At 30.1% G+C, this 20342-nt stretch overlaps 3 protein-coding genes across 3 annotated transcripts in view; 1 reads left to right on the top strand and 2 right to left on the bottom strand.

The window, feature by feature from the left end:
- Positions 1-4425: 4425 nt before the first annotated feature.
- LOC130803852 (1-aminocyclopropane-1-carboxylate oxidase 2) lies at positions 4426-8265 on the bottom strand. Its single transcript, XM_057668056.1, has 2 exons — positions 7313-8265; positions 4426-5164 (listed from the first exon to the last, which is right to left on the bottom strand). The coding sequence occupies exons 1-2, from the start codon at positions 8144-8146 to the stop codon at positions 4805-4807; spliced, it is 1194 nt and encodes a 397-aa protein (XP_057524039.1). The 5' UTR covers positions 8147-8265; the 3' UTR covers positions 4426-4804.
- A 4332-nt stretch (positions 8266-12597) lies between these two features.
- On the bottom strand, positions 12598-16316 carry LOC130803851 (uncharacterized). The gene is made up of 7 exons (XM_057668055.1): positions 15934-16316; positions 15699-15845; positions 15410-15508; positions 14423-14614; positions 14183-14302; positions 13475-13546; positions 12598-13039 (listed from the first exon to the last, which is right to left on the bottom strand). Exons 1-7 carry the CDS (start codon positions 16234-16236, stop codon positions 12815-12817), a joined length of 1158 nt encoding a protein of 385 aa, XP_057524038.1. The 5' UTR covers positions 16237-16316; the 3' UTR covers positions 12598-12814.
- A 1293-nt stretch (positions 16317-17609) lies between these two features.
- The window catches only part of LOC130803850 (omega-3 fatty acid desaturase, chloroplastic-like), a 4184-nt gene continuing 1451 nt past the window's right edge, over positions 17610-20342 (top strand). The window contains exons 1-6 of the mRNA XM_057668054.1: positions 17610-18680; positions 19067-19156; positions 19562-19628; positions 19716-19808; positions 19900-20085; positions 20170-20250. Of these exons, the coding sequence (XP_057524037.1) occupies positions 18160-18680; positions 19067-19156; positions 19562-19628; positions 19716-19808; positions 19900-20085; positions 20170-20250 (1038 nt within the window). The 5' untranslated portion in view covers positions 17610-18159. The remainder of the gene's footprint in view (positions 18681-19066; positions 19157-19561; positions 19629-19715; positions 19809-19899; positions 20086-20169; positions 20251-20342) is intronic.

Genomic DNA, 20342 nt, shown 5'->3' with positions numbered 1-20342 from the left:
ATATAGTATTTTTAAGTTTTAATAGAGGTAAAGATTAAATGTAAAAGTGTAAAAAAAAATTAAGTTCATAAATTAGTAAAATTAACATATTTAAAATAAAAATGAGACTTTTAGGTGACTTTGACTTAATAAGAAAATGAGACAATTAACATGAATATAATGGAGTACCTATTTGACTTTTTGAGTTTTAATATTTATTTATAAAATTGTAAAAAGTATATATTGTAATTTTATATATTAAGACAACTTTAAAAGGAATAAATACTATAAAATTTTATATATTTTTTATTTTAACTTCTTTGTATTTACAAAATTAATATATATAAATATTTTTAATGTAATAATCTCAAGAGGCATGGATTCAAGATTAAGAAATAAGAAGTATGGAAATATTTCTTTTGAAAGAAGTATGGAAACATTGAAGGTAAAGATTGTGGGCCTTTAGAAATTAAGAGCGATGACAAGTCAGCTGTAGCACCAATCCACTTAACTCTTAAGAGGAAAAGGCCGTCGGTCTAAATTTACATTTTGTTTACGTGTGATTTCGGGTTTAAATGATTTCTGGTTTAACACTAAGTTTTGAGTTTTATTATTTTTATGTTGTATTCATTCAATTGTAATGGTATTTATTTATACAAGAGTTCAAAGAAACTGTTTGAAGTAATTGTTTCTAATAAGCAACTACTTCTGGTAACTGCTATAATACTTACTTATACTAAATAACTGTAATACATGTAACTGCTATACACAATCTAACAACATGGATGGCCTTGCTTAATAGAGAAATTGTACTAAAACAAACTAAATTTTTGCATGATATATTGAAAATAAATTTAATTATTGTTTATTTTTAAAAAAATTTTATATATTCGGGATAATTGCTGAAAATAAACTCTAATATTTATTATTTTTAATTTTTGATTTATAAAATAGCTTTAAAAATGTTTATAAATAATGGGTTGCATTGGTTTATTTTTAGTAAATATACATAATAGGTGGAACTTATATAAAAATAAATAATAAATGAATTTATTTTCAACGGATCAAGTAAAAGTTTACAATTTACCCTAATCAATATCATATATTCTCAATTAAGAAGGTCAAATTAATACTTAAATAACATATAACATAAAAAAATAATAATCAAATTGATTGAATATATACATATATGTGCAGAATTAAATGTTTGATTAATCTCATCTAAGAAAATGTTAGGTTTATCTTATAGAGTCATCCATAAATTTTATGAAAAATATCTTTTGTGATATGTAGTATGAGTTAATATGGATACTCTTGCACCTATGTTTATGTCACTATGCTTGGAAAGTACTTATACTTTACTAATTAGGTAACTTCAAATGTTCTAAATTAGACTGCTCTAATCAGAACAGTCATGTTTAAAATTGCAAGTTGAGGCATAATTAGGTAAGGCTAATAAACTTTTTAGACATGATTAGGTTAAAGAACAAATTAACCAAATTTATCTTTGTTAATTAATCAATCAGTAGCTTTCTTTACTCAGAGTAGAAACTAAGAAAAGCCCCACAATTCTTTAAGGAAGTATGCGTAGATAAGTACATTAGATTTTCTTGTCCTTGTACTTGGACCGTTTGCCTAATTCACTAGTTAATAGTTTCTCTTTCTTGCTTTTATTCTGCACCTTAAATGAATAAAATTTTAGTGAAAGAAAATTAAACGGGAAAAATGAACAGAAAAATAAGTGAATGATAAAATTGACTAATTGAATAAATAAGAAAGAAAAAATATAAGTTTGTGGATGAGATTAAAAAATAATAATGAGATAATTGCAAAAAAAAATGGCTTTAAAATCAGCAGAACACAATAAAATAGACAATAGTATAAATTGATACGGACGAAGAAGTTGAACTTATTTACTAGTTAGTAATTAACATATTTTCAGTGCCATTATTGTGATAGGTGAAGTTCATTGTCTTTCTTTAATTCCAAGCCAAGCAAGCTATTATTTATACAAAGTTAAAATGCTAAATACGACTAAATAAAAAATAAAAAATAAATAAAAAGTAAAAAAAGCCAGAAGCTGCCTTTAATACTTAATTACCAAACATTGATCCCCAAGTTTGGTCGAATTTTAAAGCTCCGTCAAAACTAGAAAGATTGATTAGAGAAGATAACGTGCAAAAACTCCTTCGGGTAGAAGGTTGTACCAGATGATGATGGTCGTCACGATTAGCGACCTCCTTCATGTCCCATTTTATACCCTAAATAGCTACTGGAAAGGTCTATCTTTATCCGGCCGCGAAACTAAATATATGGCGATAGAATGGAGATAGGCCTTTCTAGTAATCATTTTTGTTGTCACCATAACCACAATTTGTCGCGATCTTATCTTCATAAATGACTTTATGATTCAGGATCTATTCTATATATAGCGACAGGATGAAGACAGACCTCTCTTATCTCCATAATATTACCAAGTTTTGTAACTGTTTATCTCAATATGAGTTTGTTCTTATAGTGCCATTAAAATATTGACAAAATTCTTTTTATAAAAACATTTACTATTATTCTTTCATTTAATTTTTTGATATTATTTATCAATTACTTTTAATTTGAATTTTCTAAATAGCAAATGAACTATCGATTGAGTCAAACAATTAGTAGTGATCTATCAATAATTAGATAAGTAGAGTAGTTGGTAAGAATTTGTTATTTAAAGTTGTATATTAAAGGAGAGGTTTATTAATTATTATAAAAAAGAATGTATTAGGTTTACCACCAAATGCATAAACACCTCTAGAATTAAAAAAAAAATGTATTACGTAGGATTTAATTTTGACGGTTTGTTTCATGGATGTATATAACCTTGATGAAACACATGATAAGAACGAAAATTTTAATGAGACGATAATATGATGCATACTTCATGAGTTAAATTCATCTAGTTGATTATGCTACTACTAGCTAGAGATTGCCACCATGGATTTAATTAGTTGCAACACAAGAAGATTTTTGGCATCATTTTACCAACTGTGATGTGGGTACAATCACTAGGGCTCAGTCAGCGGATTATAGAGGTGTCAAATTTATCATTTAAATAAAAAATTTAAACGGGTGTAATTGTTGGACAATAATCGAAAAATTAAGTGAGGTTGATTAACATATATATAGTTGATAAGATATTCCTTCTAATGCCAATTGGTTTTAGAATAGAATCTCATTAGGTTTGTCTGCGATCAACTCTACTCTTGTATGAGTCTTGTGTAGAAATCAAAATTCATTACTAACAACCTTTTAATCACCTAACTAGATCTTTTTATTGTAAAATGTTGATGATAATTTATTTTTAAAACATGACTCGAAAATTTTTAGGAAATCGAACTCCTTATGGCCCTAAAAATATGATAATAAAGATATTATTTGATAATCAAGTCTTTTCTTAATTGAAAAACAATTAACACTTTTCAAGAAAGATCATGACCTCGATTTTAACTTAGCCCTTCCACTCCCCGGAAAAAAATGACGAAATTGGATTAGATAAAACTATACAAGATAGTTACCCTTTGATCACCCTCATTATTATGAATTTGTGTGTTGATTGATCTTTATCTTGTTTATTGCATTGTAATTCAAGGATTTCTTTTGATGAGGAGGGTAAGACATTGTTCTCAAGAGGAAGGATAAGCAAATATATCATTGATAAGCTTGTTGCTAAATCGGATTTACAATTGGTTTTCCTCTCACTTTCTATTCATCGTTCCATACCAGTTAATTGTCATTTTCAGTAATTGCTTTTAAGGTTTCTATATAGATATAATATATAGAAAACTTGCATATTACTATTTCTGGTTATTACTAATTTACTATTTGGTCCATATTACCCATTTGACTTGTTGCAACTCAAATTACATCATAACGTTCATAGACCAATGTCAGTTTTATATTTTTGACTTTATTTTTTTTAGAGTTTAGAAAATGGATAACGCAGGTCATCAGACAGAAGATTGTGCATGGGCCGCGGAGAAGGTTCTGCCTTGGACAGATTGTTGTGCGCGGGCATTGGAGTTTTACACGGGGCGCGGAGCACTGCAATTTTCGTGGGAAGTTAGTTTTGGCACGTTTTTGGCCGGTAATCTTAGTTTTTGACGGTTTCTTTTGTAATTTCTTAACCTTAATTTCTTTTTATTATGAGGTATACTATATAAAAGCCCCATGTAATTAGAATTAGAGCATAGGAAGCAATGCAATACACAAAGTGAGGAAAACTAAGAGAGAAAAAGTTTGGAGAGCCATTGTTGTGGTTTCTCGTGTTCATCTTGTAATTTTCCTTATTGTTTGTTTGAATATTTATTGCTTTCATTATTGTTTTCAATATTTGCTTCCGCTGTCGCACAATATAACTCACATACAAATTCAAATAAAATTCACCACTAAAAGCAATAAATAACAGTAAGAGCTACTCCTCAAATTTATAAAATGATTTATAATAACATAAACAAACATTTTAACAATCATAAAATATAAAATCAACAATTTAAGGCTTCAATTATCGGTTTTACATGCAATAAGAATTAATAAAATAAAACCATAAAGTGTCCAACAAAATCATTACAAACCCAACTATCCTAGTACAAAATACCATGCATGGTCAAAGCCAAAGGGGGCTAGCATGGGTTTGGCCCCACTTGTGGCTAAACCTTTAATACTACATGGGGTTCGATATTTAATTATTCTTTTACCGTAATTTTAAAACATAATTTTGCTTTATATATTTCCAGCCTATTCAACTTTTATTTTCTAGGTTTATTCCAGCCAAAAATATTCATCAATCATCAATAATACGGTATCTATCAAGGGGATCTTTTAACTGAAGACGTTCATGGTAAACTCTCCATGCATAATCCTCGAAATTAAACGAGTTAAATATTCGCTGATCATCAACCGTATGATCATGATCAATTTTACCATCATGATCTATTTGAGGATTATCAACAATATTGCTTTCTTTTCCCAGGTTGTTGGAATTTAAGGATGCATTTGGAATGATGAATAGGGGTGAGACAGTGCTTTCAAGAGGAAGGGTGAGAAGTAAAGTCATTGATAAGCTTGATTTTTCATTCTGTTCTGAATTGGGATTTGGTGTTGGTCTTCCTCTCACTTTCTTTAGCTTTCCATTGCTCCATACCTGTTTATTGTCATTATCAATTGGGAGTTTATTAGTTTTTAGGTTTATTTATATAAATAGAAAACTTGCATATTACTATTTCTAGAAAGTATTTTTCCTTTATAGATTCTAAAACCTAAATTTCACATTGAAATTTAACAAGATTTAAATACAATTGAATTTAATAATGAACCGATTAAACTTGATTAAGCGTTTTGACTTGAGGTTTTACCTGGTTATCTATGCAGAACTTTTAGTTTGCATTTTATTTATAGCAAATATATTTATTTTATTAATAAACTTAACATATTTCTTTTTTTAATTAACTTTTTTATATACGGGAGAAAGAGAGGGCTATGTGCGGTCGATTACTTTGCACACCCAAAAAGACCCCTCTATGGTTACGAATATATATATATATATATATATATATATATATATATATATATATATATATATATATATATATATATTCTTCCGTTCTGAAATACTCGCTATATTATGGTTATTAATACTATTCATTGTTCAAGCTTATTTTATATATTGCGGTTAATATGTAAGAAAAAATATAATCAATTGAAATTTTGTTTGAATTGTCTAATCACGTACTTTCATAAACTTTTTAAAATTTTTACTTGAATTTAGTTCAATTGATAAATAATCAAAATAATACATTTAATTGCATAAAAAGTTAAATATAACAAATAGAGTGAAACGAACCAAATTTATACGGTGACAATCACATTTTCCTTAGTTTTCCTATTTTGTGTGGTATGATGTAGTTTCCTACCTATAGTTGGTCCAAAGTCGTGTCTAAATTGGTCGGACTTGAGTTAATTAAGATTCACTTTGAAGGGATATACTTTTATGTAGAAAACATTGGACCCGGATCAAAAATAAACCTATTAAATCTTAAAAATTTAAATCAAACTGTGAATTAAAATGGGGTTTAGGGGGAATCCAACAAGGTCTCGAACCCATAATATGGTCATTGTACCATTCCTAAACCTACCCCTTATAGTTGACAAATTCTTCATTAAAGTTTCACTCAAAAACTTGTGTTAGGCCATTCATTAACAAACGAAGGAACCCAGCGTATATGATAGTATTTGTCTATTTGAATATATCCAGATATTCTCATTTTATCACTCTACATTTGCAATACGTTTTATATTTTTTCTTATTAATTTTGACCAAATCATTTTTGTCAATAATCTCACTTCTTTTTTATAACCTTGAATAACGTTAATATATACTTTCTCGTTTTGAAATACTTACTACATTTCAATTATCAACACTATTCATTGTTCAAACTTATTTTATATACTACGGCTAATGTGTAGGAAAAAATATAATTAAGTAAGATCTTATTTGAATCATCTAATCGCGTACTTTTGCAATATTAAATTTTTATAATTTATATAAAAATAATCAAAATAACACACTGGATTGCATAAAAAGTCAAATGTAGTAAGTATAATAAAAAAATAGTATATATGCGTAACAAATTTTTAATAATTTTAGCAATTTAAATAGGTCCATGTGTTTTGCTATAGTGAATAATACGTTTATTAGTTTTAAATTATAACTAAAAAATAATTTAAAATGAACTTATTAATCTAAAGCATTTTGACATGGATTAAATTACTATTCTTCTTTTACATTTTGTGAGATGAATTTAATTCTCACCAACAGATAGGAGATTAATTTTCTTTCCCCTTATTTAATCATGGGGATTCTCTACCCGACCCCAAAAAAATATTTTGAATAAAAACTTTTTTTTCACCTCAGGTATGTGTTAATCACTTTGTTTTATTTTCTTTGCCAAACATCATTTTGTTAAAGTAAAAATAAAATTAGAAATAACCTAAAGTATAATAATTGAAAATCTTTTTTTACTTATTATTATTATGAGTAAAATTGAGTAATTGATTATAAGTACTACTACTCCCTAATTAATAAAATCAAATCAATTACAACTATCACAAAAGTCTACATTATTAGCCTAATATTATCTGTAATCCATTTAAGATTTCTATTGGTAAGCTGGTTGTAAGATTATGACTACAAATATAATATATAAATTAATATTATAAATATTACGTGGCCAAATAAAACGAAAATGACAAATACTAATTAAAATTATCTAAAATAAAGTTTGTCACATACCTGAGTAATGTCTCCAAGCGTTACCAAAACGGACCCAACTTCAGGCTCCACATTAACTAAACCCGAATCCGACAACAAATCCCATTTCCTTGGCCTAATCTGGTACTGCAACCCCACCACATACGGGTACACCCTCATTCCTTTATCACCGTCCGATGAAGATACCCACATCATGGAACTATATTTGGGTCCCACATTTAAACCGTCTTCACTTTTTTCTTCTCTAAACGGGTTCTCAACCCCCATGGCGCACGTTAGCTTCTCCACCACCATCAACCCTAACTTCTCCAACTCGCGAGTCAACTCTCTCAAACTCGTCAACTTCAACTCGGTAGAAGAGCAAGAGCACGAGCACTGACCATCTAAGCAAAACGACCCCGTTTTATGATGATCATGATCACGATCTTCATCATCATAATTGAACCCAAAAGGCCATTCTTTAGGAAAAGAACTGAGTTTTTCTTCTAGGGGTAACTCGAAGAGGGAGAGTGAGTCAAACTCGGCAGACTCAGCGAGTTGGGGAGGGATAGAATGGGAGGTGAGTTGGAAGTAACCGAGTTCGAATGATGACATGGAGGAAAGAGAAGGTGTAGGAAGAGGAGATGATGATGATGATGATGACGTGGAAAGATAACGTGGAGAGAGGCGGCGCGTGGGAAGAGAGAGAGAAGGAGGAAGGCGGTGGAGGAGACGAGAGAGAGTTTCAGCGGCGTCGGAAGTGGTAGAGAGAGATGGTTGAGTAGAAGGTGTTGGTGGTGGAGCTGAAGTGGGACCCGTGTAAATGTTGTTTAGAAGGTGGCGTGGTTTTTGATCTGATGAAGATGATGTTGCCATTGGATCGATCTTTGGTTTAGAAAGAGGAAGGAATTAGTTGATGAACGAATGATGTTATGGTGGCGTAAAAATACTATTATGGCGTCTAAAGATGATTATATAGATGTCGAGTCAAATTGGGAATTTCTATTTTTGTTTCTCGCAATGTTTCAAAATATTTGCAATGTTTATTTTTTAACCAGTCGACTAAATTATTATTTACAATGCTTTTATTTGCGCAATTGATTAAATTATTTTTTGAATATTTTTAACTAAGTATATATAATGAATAATTGTAAAATTTAATATTAATAATCTATACATTAAGAAAATTAAATAAGATCACATTTTGATTGTGTTTTAACTTATAAATTAGAAATTAGTGACAAATTAAAGGCGATCAGTGAATAATACAATATTTCTAATGTTGAAAATAATTTAAAACGGATAAAATATAGTTTAGTATCTTTAGAATGAGTGAAAAAATACAATATTTTATTCTCAAATATCATTTGTCTTCCCTTTATCTATTCATATGACAGCATCGAACTTTCTTAAAATGCCAATGGTAGCACTTTTGTAAGATTTTTTAACATGGTAACATCTAGTTTATGCCTTGTCTAATGGCCATACCGTTTTCCTATTAAATTCTTTTCAATTTCCGTTTAATTAACTATTTTGACGTTTCTACCTTTATTAAGTGTTGATTGTCATCTTTATAATCAAAACAAAATGACACATCAAATAATCAAAACAATGCACGTTAGTTAGCTAATTATTTTTTTTTTAAATTTCACATGGTAGTATTGAATTTTCATGAAACGCCAGTGTTAGTACTTTTGTAATTTTTCCACATGGTAGCATCTAGTTTATGCCATATCTAATCACCGTAGCATTTTCCGTTAAATTCTTGTCAATTTCCGTTTAATTAATCATTTTCCTTATTAAGTGTTGGTTGTCGTCTTTATAATTTGTCCTAAAAATCATTTTTATGCTCTCAAATGTTTAGTTCACGATTTTGACGTTTAATTCACCGTTTAATTCATCAACGCTCTTAAATGTTTAGGACAAATTATAAAGACAACATCCAACACTTAATAAGGAAAATGATTAATTAAACGGAAATTGATAAAAATTTAACGGAAAATGCTACGCTGGTTAGATATGGCATAAACTAGATGCTATCATGTGGAAAAATTACAAAAATGCTAACACTGACGTTTCATGAAAATTCGATATTACCATGTGAAATTAAAAAAAAAAAAAAAAACTATCAGCTAACTAGCGTGCATTGTTTTGATTATTTGATGTTTCTTGTATTAAATTTTAGTAAGAAGAATAATTATTTAATTTGTCACATATCAATTGCCACATTTTCTAAAAGAAATGTAATAGTAACCTTCTTTTCTATAGTTAAAAATATAGGATTTTAATTAAAAATAACTAAATTTTAACCACTTAATTTTAAATTTTTTTTACAAATACTACGAGACATGTAGCAAATTAAAAATTCAGTAACCACTTTTCTATACATGTATATGACAAAAGTGTTAATAAATAATATTTTTAGTGACATTTTATAATTAGTTAAACCCATACATTCATTCTTCACAGAGGGGAGTGATTTATGATTATCACTCCTATTTAATTTAATATTAGATACTTCAATATGATTATTTTAAATAAAAAAAACTCTCTCCTATTCATCTTAAGTGTTTTATTTATTTTATATATTCTATTTAATGTACTTATTCAATTTTTAATATATCAAATTATGTATGTTTAAAAATTATAAAAAATTAATATTAATAAAATTTACGTTAAAACGAATCAAATGAGATCTGATATAACTATATTTTAACTTATAAATTAATAATAAAATACGATAAATAAATAGTATTAAAAATAAATGGGACACGGAGATTAGGAGAGAGTATTTCTTTATAAAGTGTTACGTGGACTCCAATAAAGCGTGAAAGCAATAGCATAGCATGCAATTAACTCAGATTTTGCAAACAACGAAATCACTTTTGTAAGGTTGGTTTAGTTGAGTTTCAGATTAATTTATTAAAAAAGAGTAGCTCTTACTCCTATTTAATTAGGAATAATATGGCAAACACAACCCATTTTCTTGGGTTTTGGAGGAAAACAGGGCTATGAATTATGATTGTATATCAACTACAATTAACATTAACAAATAGTGTTTGAAAATAAGTATTTTATTTTCAAATTATGAATTTTAAATATGAAATTATAAATAAAGAATTTGAAAATAATAAGATTTGGATAGTCATTTTCAAATTCTTAATTTTAACTACTTTAAAAATAATGGTGTAATTTGATTCAAATTCAAATTTGAAAATTTTTAATTCACCAAATAAAAAATTTAAGTCAATTTCAAATTTCCAAATAAAATTATCGTTCCCAAACATAGCATTAATGTATATTTTTAATGCTATAAATATAAATATTTTTAATATTTATATTTTTTTTAATAATGTTGTTGTGAATATGTGTCTCGATTCCTGTCATGGTAGCATATTAATGATTCGTGTTTGAAAATCAATTTAAAAATTTCTACATTTGTTCAATCACAAACAATCAAAAAAAATAATTAATACTCTTTGTTCCTATGAGAAAGCATCATATGACTTATAAATATAAGAGCTTTTAGAGACATATGATACAAACTCCATAAAAACAGAGAGAGTATATAATTAATCTTAGTCCATACAATTAATGGAGTTAGATAATGTAAGACAATACTAATTAGAGAAATTAAAAAAAAAAAACCCTAATAATTAGATCAAAATTCCAAAATCAAAGAAGCACTAGTAATGTGGTATAGTTGAAAATGGTACTCCTAGAAAGGAAGCAAGGGTGTAAAAGATTCTGTGTGTGACTGTGGCATGGAAGATGATAAAAATTATAAGAGAAGCATGTGAACCAACTGCATTTTCTGCAAAACTCTTTGATGAATGTGGTCTTCTCTCCCATCTCTCCAATTTTTTTTTTTACGGTTCAAAACAGATTCGATGATCTGAAATTTACCCGCTCTTGTAACTGAGTCCAATTTAACCCGACTTAAAAAATATTAATATTTTGTAAACAAAAATATGAACACAAAACTCAATTTCAAACCAACTAGAAATATCTAACCCGATTACTCGAATAAACACCTCTATTTAATTTTTTTTTTATTTTTAAGATAACACCTCTATTTAGGTTAAGGAAAGGAAAAGTTCAAATGACAATCGAACTGTAAAAAATAATATTTATTTCCCCAAAACAAGATTTGATCCTCGATGCCTCTTCATTGATACTCCATGTCCCATGAAATTTCAATTTCCTACCATTTCAATTTATAAGTCTAGATTATTTTTTTTCACTAGTATCCTCCAAGTCATCTTCAGTCTTCTTTGCCTTCTTTTAATTTTCTCGAGCTATAATTTTTTATCTTCTTTACGAATTCGCTAATACAGTATTACCCCATCTTTACATATATCTAAATCATCTTAAACAATTCTCTTTTATCATTTCCTCAATATAGACAACTCACAATCCCTTTTTTTATATTGTTGTTTCAAATTCTATCCATATCAAAACAAATTAATTATTTACTTACAGTTTAAATCAATAATTTATAATTTAAATTAATAATTTAATCATACTTTCAAGGAACTATTTCACTATTCAATAAATTGTAAATCATTTCAATTTTGATTATATCGTTTGAAGTCCACTAAGTGATGCAAATTTAAAAGTGCAAAACTAAAAAAGTGAAGGAAAGTTACTTACCAGAAAAGTAATTGCCAGAGACGGTCTCGACCCAATTTCTAATTTAGTCAGTCCATTATCACCTTTTAATTTAATCAATCTTTAATGAATTAGGTTTGAGAGATTGTTTCTCAAAGAGACGGTCTCTTAGTTAATCGGCTGAGAAAAATAAAACAGGTTGCATGCCTACAATTTGTAAAAAATAGAAAAAAAAAATTAGCATTAAAAAAATTCCCAAAATAAGCTTCGAAAAATTTTAATTCTCAAAATAAGCATTTCCATGCCAAAACTGAAGTTAAGTATAATCGTTGTTACTTACAGCGAAAAACATGTTTTAATAACGAACAAAAAATTTTGACTTTTTGGATCAGTTTCTTTGGTATGCTCGGACATAAAGACGCTTATTTTAAAAATTAAAATTTTCCAAAGCTTATTATATATTTTTTAAAATATTATAAGTAGGCATTAAAAATAATGTAAATAGACATTTTAGATATTAAAAGTAGGCATTAAGAATAAGCATTAAAGATAATATAAGTAAGCATTAAAATACGATAAGTAGTTATTAATCTTTAATGGGCTGGGCTTGAGATACGTCTCTCAAAAGACTACCTGGTTTGTATACCTAATGCCCCTTGTCCAGCCTAAAGCCTAAAATACAGCCCAGCTATTACGATAACAACTACCAGAAAATATAAAAGGAAACTTATGTATGAATTCCAGAAAATGCAATTCCTACAATCATTCATATTTCATTTAAAGCCATGAAGTTTACATAACATTCAATTTTGTCACATAAAAAAAGGAAAAACAATCATCAGTAAAAATTTTAATTCCGACTCAATCCGGTCAAAGTAAATGTATCTCAAATCACCATCAGCTTCGTTAATAAAGTGAATACCGTATGCAAGCTCAAAACTTCAAAGCTGCTTTTGCCATTGCAAGGGCACCCTCGTACGTTGCATTTCCACCAATAAAACCGCTCATATGCACAAAAACACACTCGGGGATGTTGCAACCTTTTGACAGATCGTCATCCCTCAACCCTCTCCACGGTTCTGGAAGAGGCTTCCTACTCTCGAATCTATCAGGGGATACTGCCACTGCCTGCACTCTCCATTGTTTGCTTCTGTCATCCTACCAAAAAGAAAAAAATATTTCTAAGAGATTTGCTTCAGATTGAACTAGAGCAAGACCAGCGTGATAGTACTACAAAGTAAAAACGGCAATGATTAATCACAAATTCTTAAATGAGACTGTCTCATGGTAAGGCTATCTCTATCGGGCTGTCCCCATGTACATTTAATCTATTAAAGTGATCACATACACTTCTAAAGCAATCAATTAGAGAAATGGGTTAATTATATTCCGTCTGATTGTGAGACGGTTTCATACAAGACGAGCTAATGATTAATACGGAATAGAAATTCTGAAGTTCCATGAAAATAATGATAATAGTAACTGCATAAATCATCAAGCAAATAATGATCAATAATTTAACAGGGCTTAAATCATAAAGCACACAACAAATTGCAAAAAGGGCATGTTCCGAAGAATGTGATTCTGCCATACCTGGTAAAGAACATATTTGATGGGAGGATCAATGTTCAACTCCTGCTCAAGCTCGAAAAGATGAAGTTTCCACTGCATGATATAAAATTACATCAAATGAGACACCCACTAAAGCAAAGACTAGAAAAAAAAAAAAAAAAAAAAAAAAAAAAAAAAAAAAACTATATAGATTACTCCAAGTCTCTACTCCTAGTAGTATACCGTATTGGCGTATTATACTCCATAACCACCCCGCTTTACAACCCAGTCAAGACCAGGTACCTTTTTGATGTTAAAGCCTACTAGTGTTGTTATACTCATCCAAATTCGGGTTTCAATGTCGAGCATTTGAATCCTCGAAAGATCCAATAAAGCTGACTTCGCATTTTTCATCACCCACACTAAAATTCAGGCTCCTCTATGCTCACAAGCCACAAGAAAATATAGGTAAAAGTGAAGATCTAAGATACTTGAAGAAAATATCCCACAACTCCAGTAGCAATTATTCAGCCAAACAAATAAAAATTTTAAAGGTTTTTACAACGTAATCATCGACATAAATTTGCTAGTCACCTCCTACTAGCTATTCAGACTAAAAATTGGTATGGTGAGTCTACTCTACTATCTTAGTGAATTCCGTAGAATGTTATAAATCCACTGAGAACGGTAGACATTCCATTCAAAATATAAACTGTGCTATATGTGGATGAAGCCAAAAATGATACTTACAGGACAGAATCTATTCAAGACCATAATCTCTCCACTAGGATCAACATCTTTTCTTGCTTGGAGACACTCCACAACAATTGATCGAGCTGGTAACCAAGATTTTGCAAGATGACGTAGATTCTGAGACCCAAAATATGTTTAATGTCAAAAATAGACTGCAGACTACTTAATTCCAACATTCAAGCAAAAGCAGCAGTAAACCAAGTATTAAAAGAATAGAGTACATGACAAGAATCTCACATCCAAAAACTCGCCGCCAGCTAAATTCATTGCTCTCTCAAAAGCTTCATTCTCCTTCTCAGCCGATTGATCGGGATCAGTCCAATCCAAATTCAGTTTTCCAACTCTTGAAGACAAATGGGTATTGTTGACATATCTTGGTGGCAGGTCAGTATCAAATTGATTGATCCCATTATCAATTGCATCAATAGCCTACAATGAGAATAAATAAATTTAATAACCGAGTCCATATATCCTTATCATTAAACGCACAGGAGGCACAATATGGCATCAACTTTCACGTTCGGATGTAAGGTTAAGAAAAGGGAGGGGAGAGGAAGGCATAAGGAATTCCTTATTTTGTAACCCCTATCCACTATCCAAAAAAGTTGGAAAGCATTAAATGGAAAACTCTTAACTTCCTCCTCTTCCTTCTCTTAGCTCATATCCAAACACACTTCTAGCCTGAGAAGCTAGCAATTTAAGCCAACCAAGGTGAAGAACTAAAGATTTACCCTCAACGCATACAAAAGCTCGAGAAAGAGAATGACGTGAATAAAGCGATGTCCATTCTCCAATATCCTAACATACTCTAACCATTGCTTAAGTTATTCATTGCAAAAACCCTAACCCAAAATAATCATTATCACCAAAAACATTACATTGCCTCAATGCCAATTAAGGTAGCTCAATCATGCCGAGAGGGGCTCAAACTTAACTTGTAATAACAAAGAGGTTGTTTTGGATGGACCCAAAAATGCAAAGCAGGCTGATTTTATCCTCTAAATTTTCAACCAAATAACCTACGAATCTACGATTATAATCTCATTTCTTTCAACCAAAAATTGGATCCTCGGGTGCAAGAGTCAAGATAACATGTGTTTAGAACCACAAGCAACTCAAGCAACAAGAGAATTCATAATCAAAACAGCACCAACAATAAACATCCATATATCATTTAAAGAATATGTAAAAACACAGAAAAAATAACAAATGCAAGGAATAAACCTCCATGAAGTTCCGGTATACAGCAATAAACAATCGGAAAACATCTTGGTGCCCTTCATCAAGCCTTAGCTCCTTTGCAATGATCTCCATCCCAAAATGCTACACCCAATAAACACAAAATCAAATCTAAAGCTTCATATTTTTAGTTAAGACCACTTGAAACACACAAATGGCTCGATCATATACTCAAATCGACATATTACACAAGAACCCTAATTTGATAACTGTAAATAACATGAATTTTTGCGCATTCGGGCAAGCCAAATAAAAAGAATACAAATTCATATACCTTATAAACAAGACCAGCACTACTAAGTTTGGTAGTGAACCCATGTCCGAAAACCTCTCCAAAACCCTTTTGATGATGATCAAATCTATCTCTACTTGGATCATACACTCCTCCTACATCTAAAACTGCATCTAATGTCTCCAAAACCTGCAGAAACACCAAAGAAATACATATTTTTCAACTTAAAACGACCAACTCATTCAAATTTCTCCAAAAGAAATCGAATTGAGCAAACCTGGGGATCGCGAGTTCGAACGATTTCAGCACCAGAGAATTTGTTGGTGAGTCGAATCATGAAGCAGCCCAGAGCTTCATCGCAATGAAAGCTTCCATTGTGGGTACCGACCCGCTTCAGTTGCCCATTAATGGGAGACCAAGTTGAGAAAGTGGAAACCCTAGAAGGAGATGGACATGGGGAAGTTGAATTGAACGCCATTAGAGAGAAGGAGGAGGAAGAATGAAGGAAGGGAGTTAAGAAAGGGGAGAGTTTGCGAGTAGGTTTGAAGTAGAACAATTTGGGTATTGAGAGCATAAACATGTCCTTCCTTTTCCCCTGTTTTAGGTTCAAACAATTGGGGACTGCGGCTTTTGGTTTACAATTCTATCGTTCAAGTAGAATAAACTACTATCCCTTTGAATTTGCTTATATTTTATAAGTTGATAACATTGGTTTTCATTGTTAGTTAAAAATTGTCTAAAATAATCTTATTTATTATCTATTTGTTGTGAATTTCTAAATAATTTAATTTTTATCCCTTTTTATATTTTAATTGGCTACTATAGATACCTACTAGTCATTACACTTATTTATTCTTCCTCCTTATGCTTCTTAGTTGGTCTTACCCTACTTCTATTTGGTAGTCGGTACATATAATAGCTAGTTAAAATGTGAAAATGAGTGCTGTCAATAAATAATATACAAAGTGTGGATTATTTAAAAGTAATCAATAGTAGGAATTATTCTCAACAGATGGACAATAGGTGGGATTAATTTGGACAATTTTTCCTTTTATTTATATGAATTAAATATTTTAAATGGAGTATATTTGTTTGAATTAGCTGTTGGTTGTTGGTTGTTCGTTGTTAGTTATGACAAAAAAAAAGTTAATCAACAAGTTAAACTAATTAAAAACTATACAAATTTTTTGTAATTTTGGTTTTAAAGCCTAGCTTTTTAACTAGTTTAAAAATCATTTATCCAATTATCTTTGCGAAAATAATTGTTTCACTTTGTCATAAATATTTTTCCTTCCAAAATGACATGACGATTTCGTTGTTACAATTATTATCATCGTCAAATTTTGTATCCTTATTAAAAGCAATTAATAAAATGATTTAAACAATTACAACCATATTATTTTTTTAATTTTCACAAGTATTCCATGAAAAAATTATCATCATTGTATACCTTACATATGTAATAAATTAGTTTTATATATTTTATATCGGCCTCAAATTCTATAAATCAGCCATCAACAACTTAGGAGTAATTGTTTAGCAAATGACTAATAGATGGAAGCTAATTTGAGACACTAATTTGACCAACTGATTTTATTAATTAGTTTGACCAGCTAATTTTAAACACATTTCTTGGAGTTGTTTGTTATTAATTTATACATAATAATAACATTTGATAGTCAGACTATTTAATTGTTAAAATCAGTTACTAGTCCCCATATTCTCAAAACTTCTTTTAAGAGATACAATTAAAAATAATTACCAAAAGCACTTGTGGCTCAATGGATAGAGCATCTGCATGTGAAGCAGAAGGTTTGGGATTTACTGGGCGCAGGTATCAGTTAGGAGTTTCTTGATCGCATCTCTTTTTACTTCTTCCTTAGAAGAATGAGTATAATTTATCCGTATTTTTGAGGAAAAAAAAATCTCATCCAAACCCTACTTTATCCTGAATACTAAAAGTCTCTCTTTACAATTAAAAATAACTAATCTTGTTCAAACAAACTTGAATTTTATGGCCACTTTATCACTAACCTTGCAGGAAACCAACAAGGAATATCCCCATCCTAAGTCCAAACATAGATCTCCATACTAATATCAAAGCTATATATATAATAAATAACTCCATGACAAATTAGTAAGTTACAACTATAGAAAGTAGAAACCACATGAAATGAACATCAACTCCAAGACAACAAACAAGAGGTTCATGTATGGAGTATCAATTAGCAAATAGCAATCCTCCATCCAACTTGCTCAATTTCTTCAATAGATAAATAAAGAGAAAAAACAGGAAGAAATTGAACTTGTGGCATCCTATAACCCATAATAATATTGTGGTAGAGACTTATTCTTGTGTTATCTTTTCATGCCCTAAAAACACAAACCAAAAATCAATTCTTTCAATTTTCACCCTAATTTTTCTCCTTCTAAAAACACTAAAAGACTCCTCCTTTTTTTCTTGGAGGGTCTTACTCTCTCACAATACCCAAAAACTTTCATAATGGCTAGTTGGGTACTATCTCAATGTGGGATTAGACCTCTCCCTAAAATTTACCCTAAACCCATTTCAGGATTTTCCTCAAATCCCATAAAAATTAAACTTATCCCTGTTTTTTCAGATCCAAAATCCCCTTCATTGATTATTTCTTGTTGTTCAATACCAAATTCATTTTCTAGGGATAAGAAATGGGAGGTTAATGTTACCGCACCTTTAAGGGTTGCTTCTCCTTTTCCTACTGAAGATGAAAATGTTGATAAAGTAAATAACTTTGCTAATGGGGTTGATGAATTTGACTATGGTGCACCACCTCCATTTAAATTGGCTGATATTAAGAATGCAATTCCTAAACATTGTTGGGTAAAAGACCCTTTGAGATCTATGAGTTATGTTGTTAGAGATATTGTTATTGTTTTTGGATTGGCTGCTGCTGCTTCTTTCTTCAATAATTGGCTTGTTTGGCCTCTTTATTGGATTGCTCAAGGCACCATGTTTTGGGCTCTTTTTGTTCTTGGTCATGATTGGTAGTACCCTTTTTATTGATTTATACTTCTATATATTTTCCCTGTTTTATTATACTTGTTACATTTAACTTTTTACGTAATTCAATGTGTTATTTTGATTGTTTATATATTGAACAATACACGTGGAAATTAGAAAAAGTTAATATATTAAAAGTATACCATCAAATGATTCAAAGAAGATCGCACTTGACTATATATAAATTATAATGACAATACTTGTATAAGAACTTTTTAGATGTAATGTATAGTATGTTGTATTTATGTCTTTTTTTGGGTAGTTGCTTGTAATGTGGGTCCTTGTGATTTTCTAATCTTGTGTGGTATTTATTTTTAAAGTAGAATATGTTCTTACTTGTTCATTTGGTTTTAATTTATTGTGATTGCAGCGGACATGGAAGCTTTTCCAATAATCATAAGCTTAATAGTGTAGTAGGTCACTTACTTCATTCTTCAATCCTTGTTCCATATCATGGATGGTATGTTAATCATGTACCTTTATATTCTGATTTTATGTTTGAGTATCATGATTAATATTGTTGATTAATGATGGATAATATGATGCTAATAAGTAGTTGGAAAATTATAAATAATATATTGCTCATTGACTAAAAACACTTCTATTATTTAACCCTGTATACCCTTTGTAATTGTATACTTAAGCTTATATACACTCAACTATTGCTCATTAACTCAAAATAACCAAAACAACCGGTTAAATATAATGTGCTTAGTATTCAAGTATAATATCCCAATACTTGAGGGAATACAGAGTTAAATAATAGTTGAGGGTATTTTGAATCAATGATCAATAGTTGAGAGTATTGTTTACACATTTTCAAGTAGTTTAAGCTGAAATTTTGAATCTTTATGTGATAATATAGGAGAATTAGTCATAGAACTCATCATCAAAACCATGGGCATATTGAGAATGATGAATCATGGCACCCAGTAAGCTCTTATGATCTCTTTTTTAATGTGATTTCCAATTTCTTGGGAATTTGCTATTGATTTAAATCTTTTATGTTATTATTTCAGTTGTCTGAAAAAATATACAACAGTTTGGAATCTTCTACAAAGATCTTAAGGTTTACCTTCCCATTTCCCTTGCTTGCATACCCAATTTATCTGGTAAGCTCTCAATCGTGCTTGTGTTTAGGCCCTCGATAGTGCTTCAATTTTCTGCTGTGTTTCGCGTATTAAATGATTAATCTTAGTGCAGTTTACTAGAAGTCCTGGAAAAACAGGCTCACATTTTCATCCAGATAGTGATTTGTTTACTCCAAATGAGAAACATGATATTGTAACCTCCACAGCATGTTGGTCAGCAATGGTTGCATTGCTTGTGGGGTTATCTTTTGTCATGGGACCTATTCAATTGCTCAAGCTCTATGGTATCCCTTATGTGGTGGGTTCTCATTCTTATAGCTAGAAATTATAAAAAAAATTTGTTGAAATATTCTTGTTTTTCACACATGTGTACTTATACCAGATATTTGTCATGTGGTTGGACTTGGTAACTTACTTGCATCACCATGGCCATGATGATAAACTTCCATGGTACCGCGGTCAGGTATGGTTTGGTCTCAATAATGTCTATGAAATTTAGAGGTCAATATTTACTTCAATATTAGGAGTAGTGGTTAGGGGGTTCGAGTCGTAGAA

Source organism: Amaranthus tricolor, chromosome 17 (assembly GCF_026212465.1).
Source record: "Amaranthus tricolor cultivar Red isolate AtriRed21 chromosome 17, ASM2621246v1, whole genome shotgun sequence".
NCBI classification, from domain to species: Eukaryota; Viridiplantae; Streptophyta; class Magnoliopsida; order Caryophyllales; family Amaranthaceae; genus Amaranthus; species Amaranthus tricolor.
The sequence above is the reverse complement of the archived record's forward strand: the minus strand, read 5'-3'. Positions and strand labels throughout refer to the sequence as shown.

Coding starts and splice junctions, on each gene's coding strand:
- LOC130803852 (XM_057668056.1), bottom strand. CDS start 8,146: ATGGCAACATCATCTTCATCAGATCAAAAACCACGCCACCTTCTAAAC. Junction 5,165..7,312: donor CGCTTGGAGACATTACTCAG/GTATGTGACAAA, acceptor GACAATAAACAG/GTATGGAGCAATGGAAAGCT.
- LOC130803851 (XM_057668055.1), bottom strand. CDS start 16,236: ATGTTTATGCTCTCAATACCCAAATTGTTCTACTTCAAACCTACTCGC. Junction 14,615..15,409: donor TATACCGGAACTTCATGGAG/GTTTATTCCTTG, acceptor TTCTCATTGTAG/GCTATTGATGCAATTGATAA. Junction 14,303..14,422: donor CTGGCGGCGAGTTTTTGGAT/GTGAGATTCTTG, acceptor TTTGGGTCTCAG/AATCTACGTCATCTTGCAAA.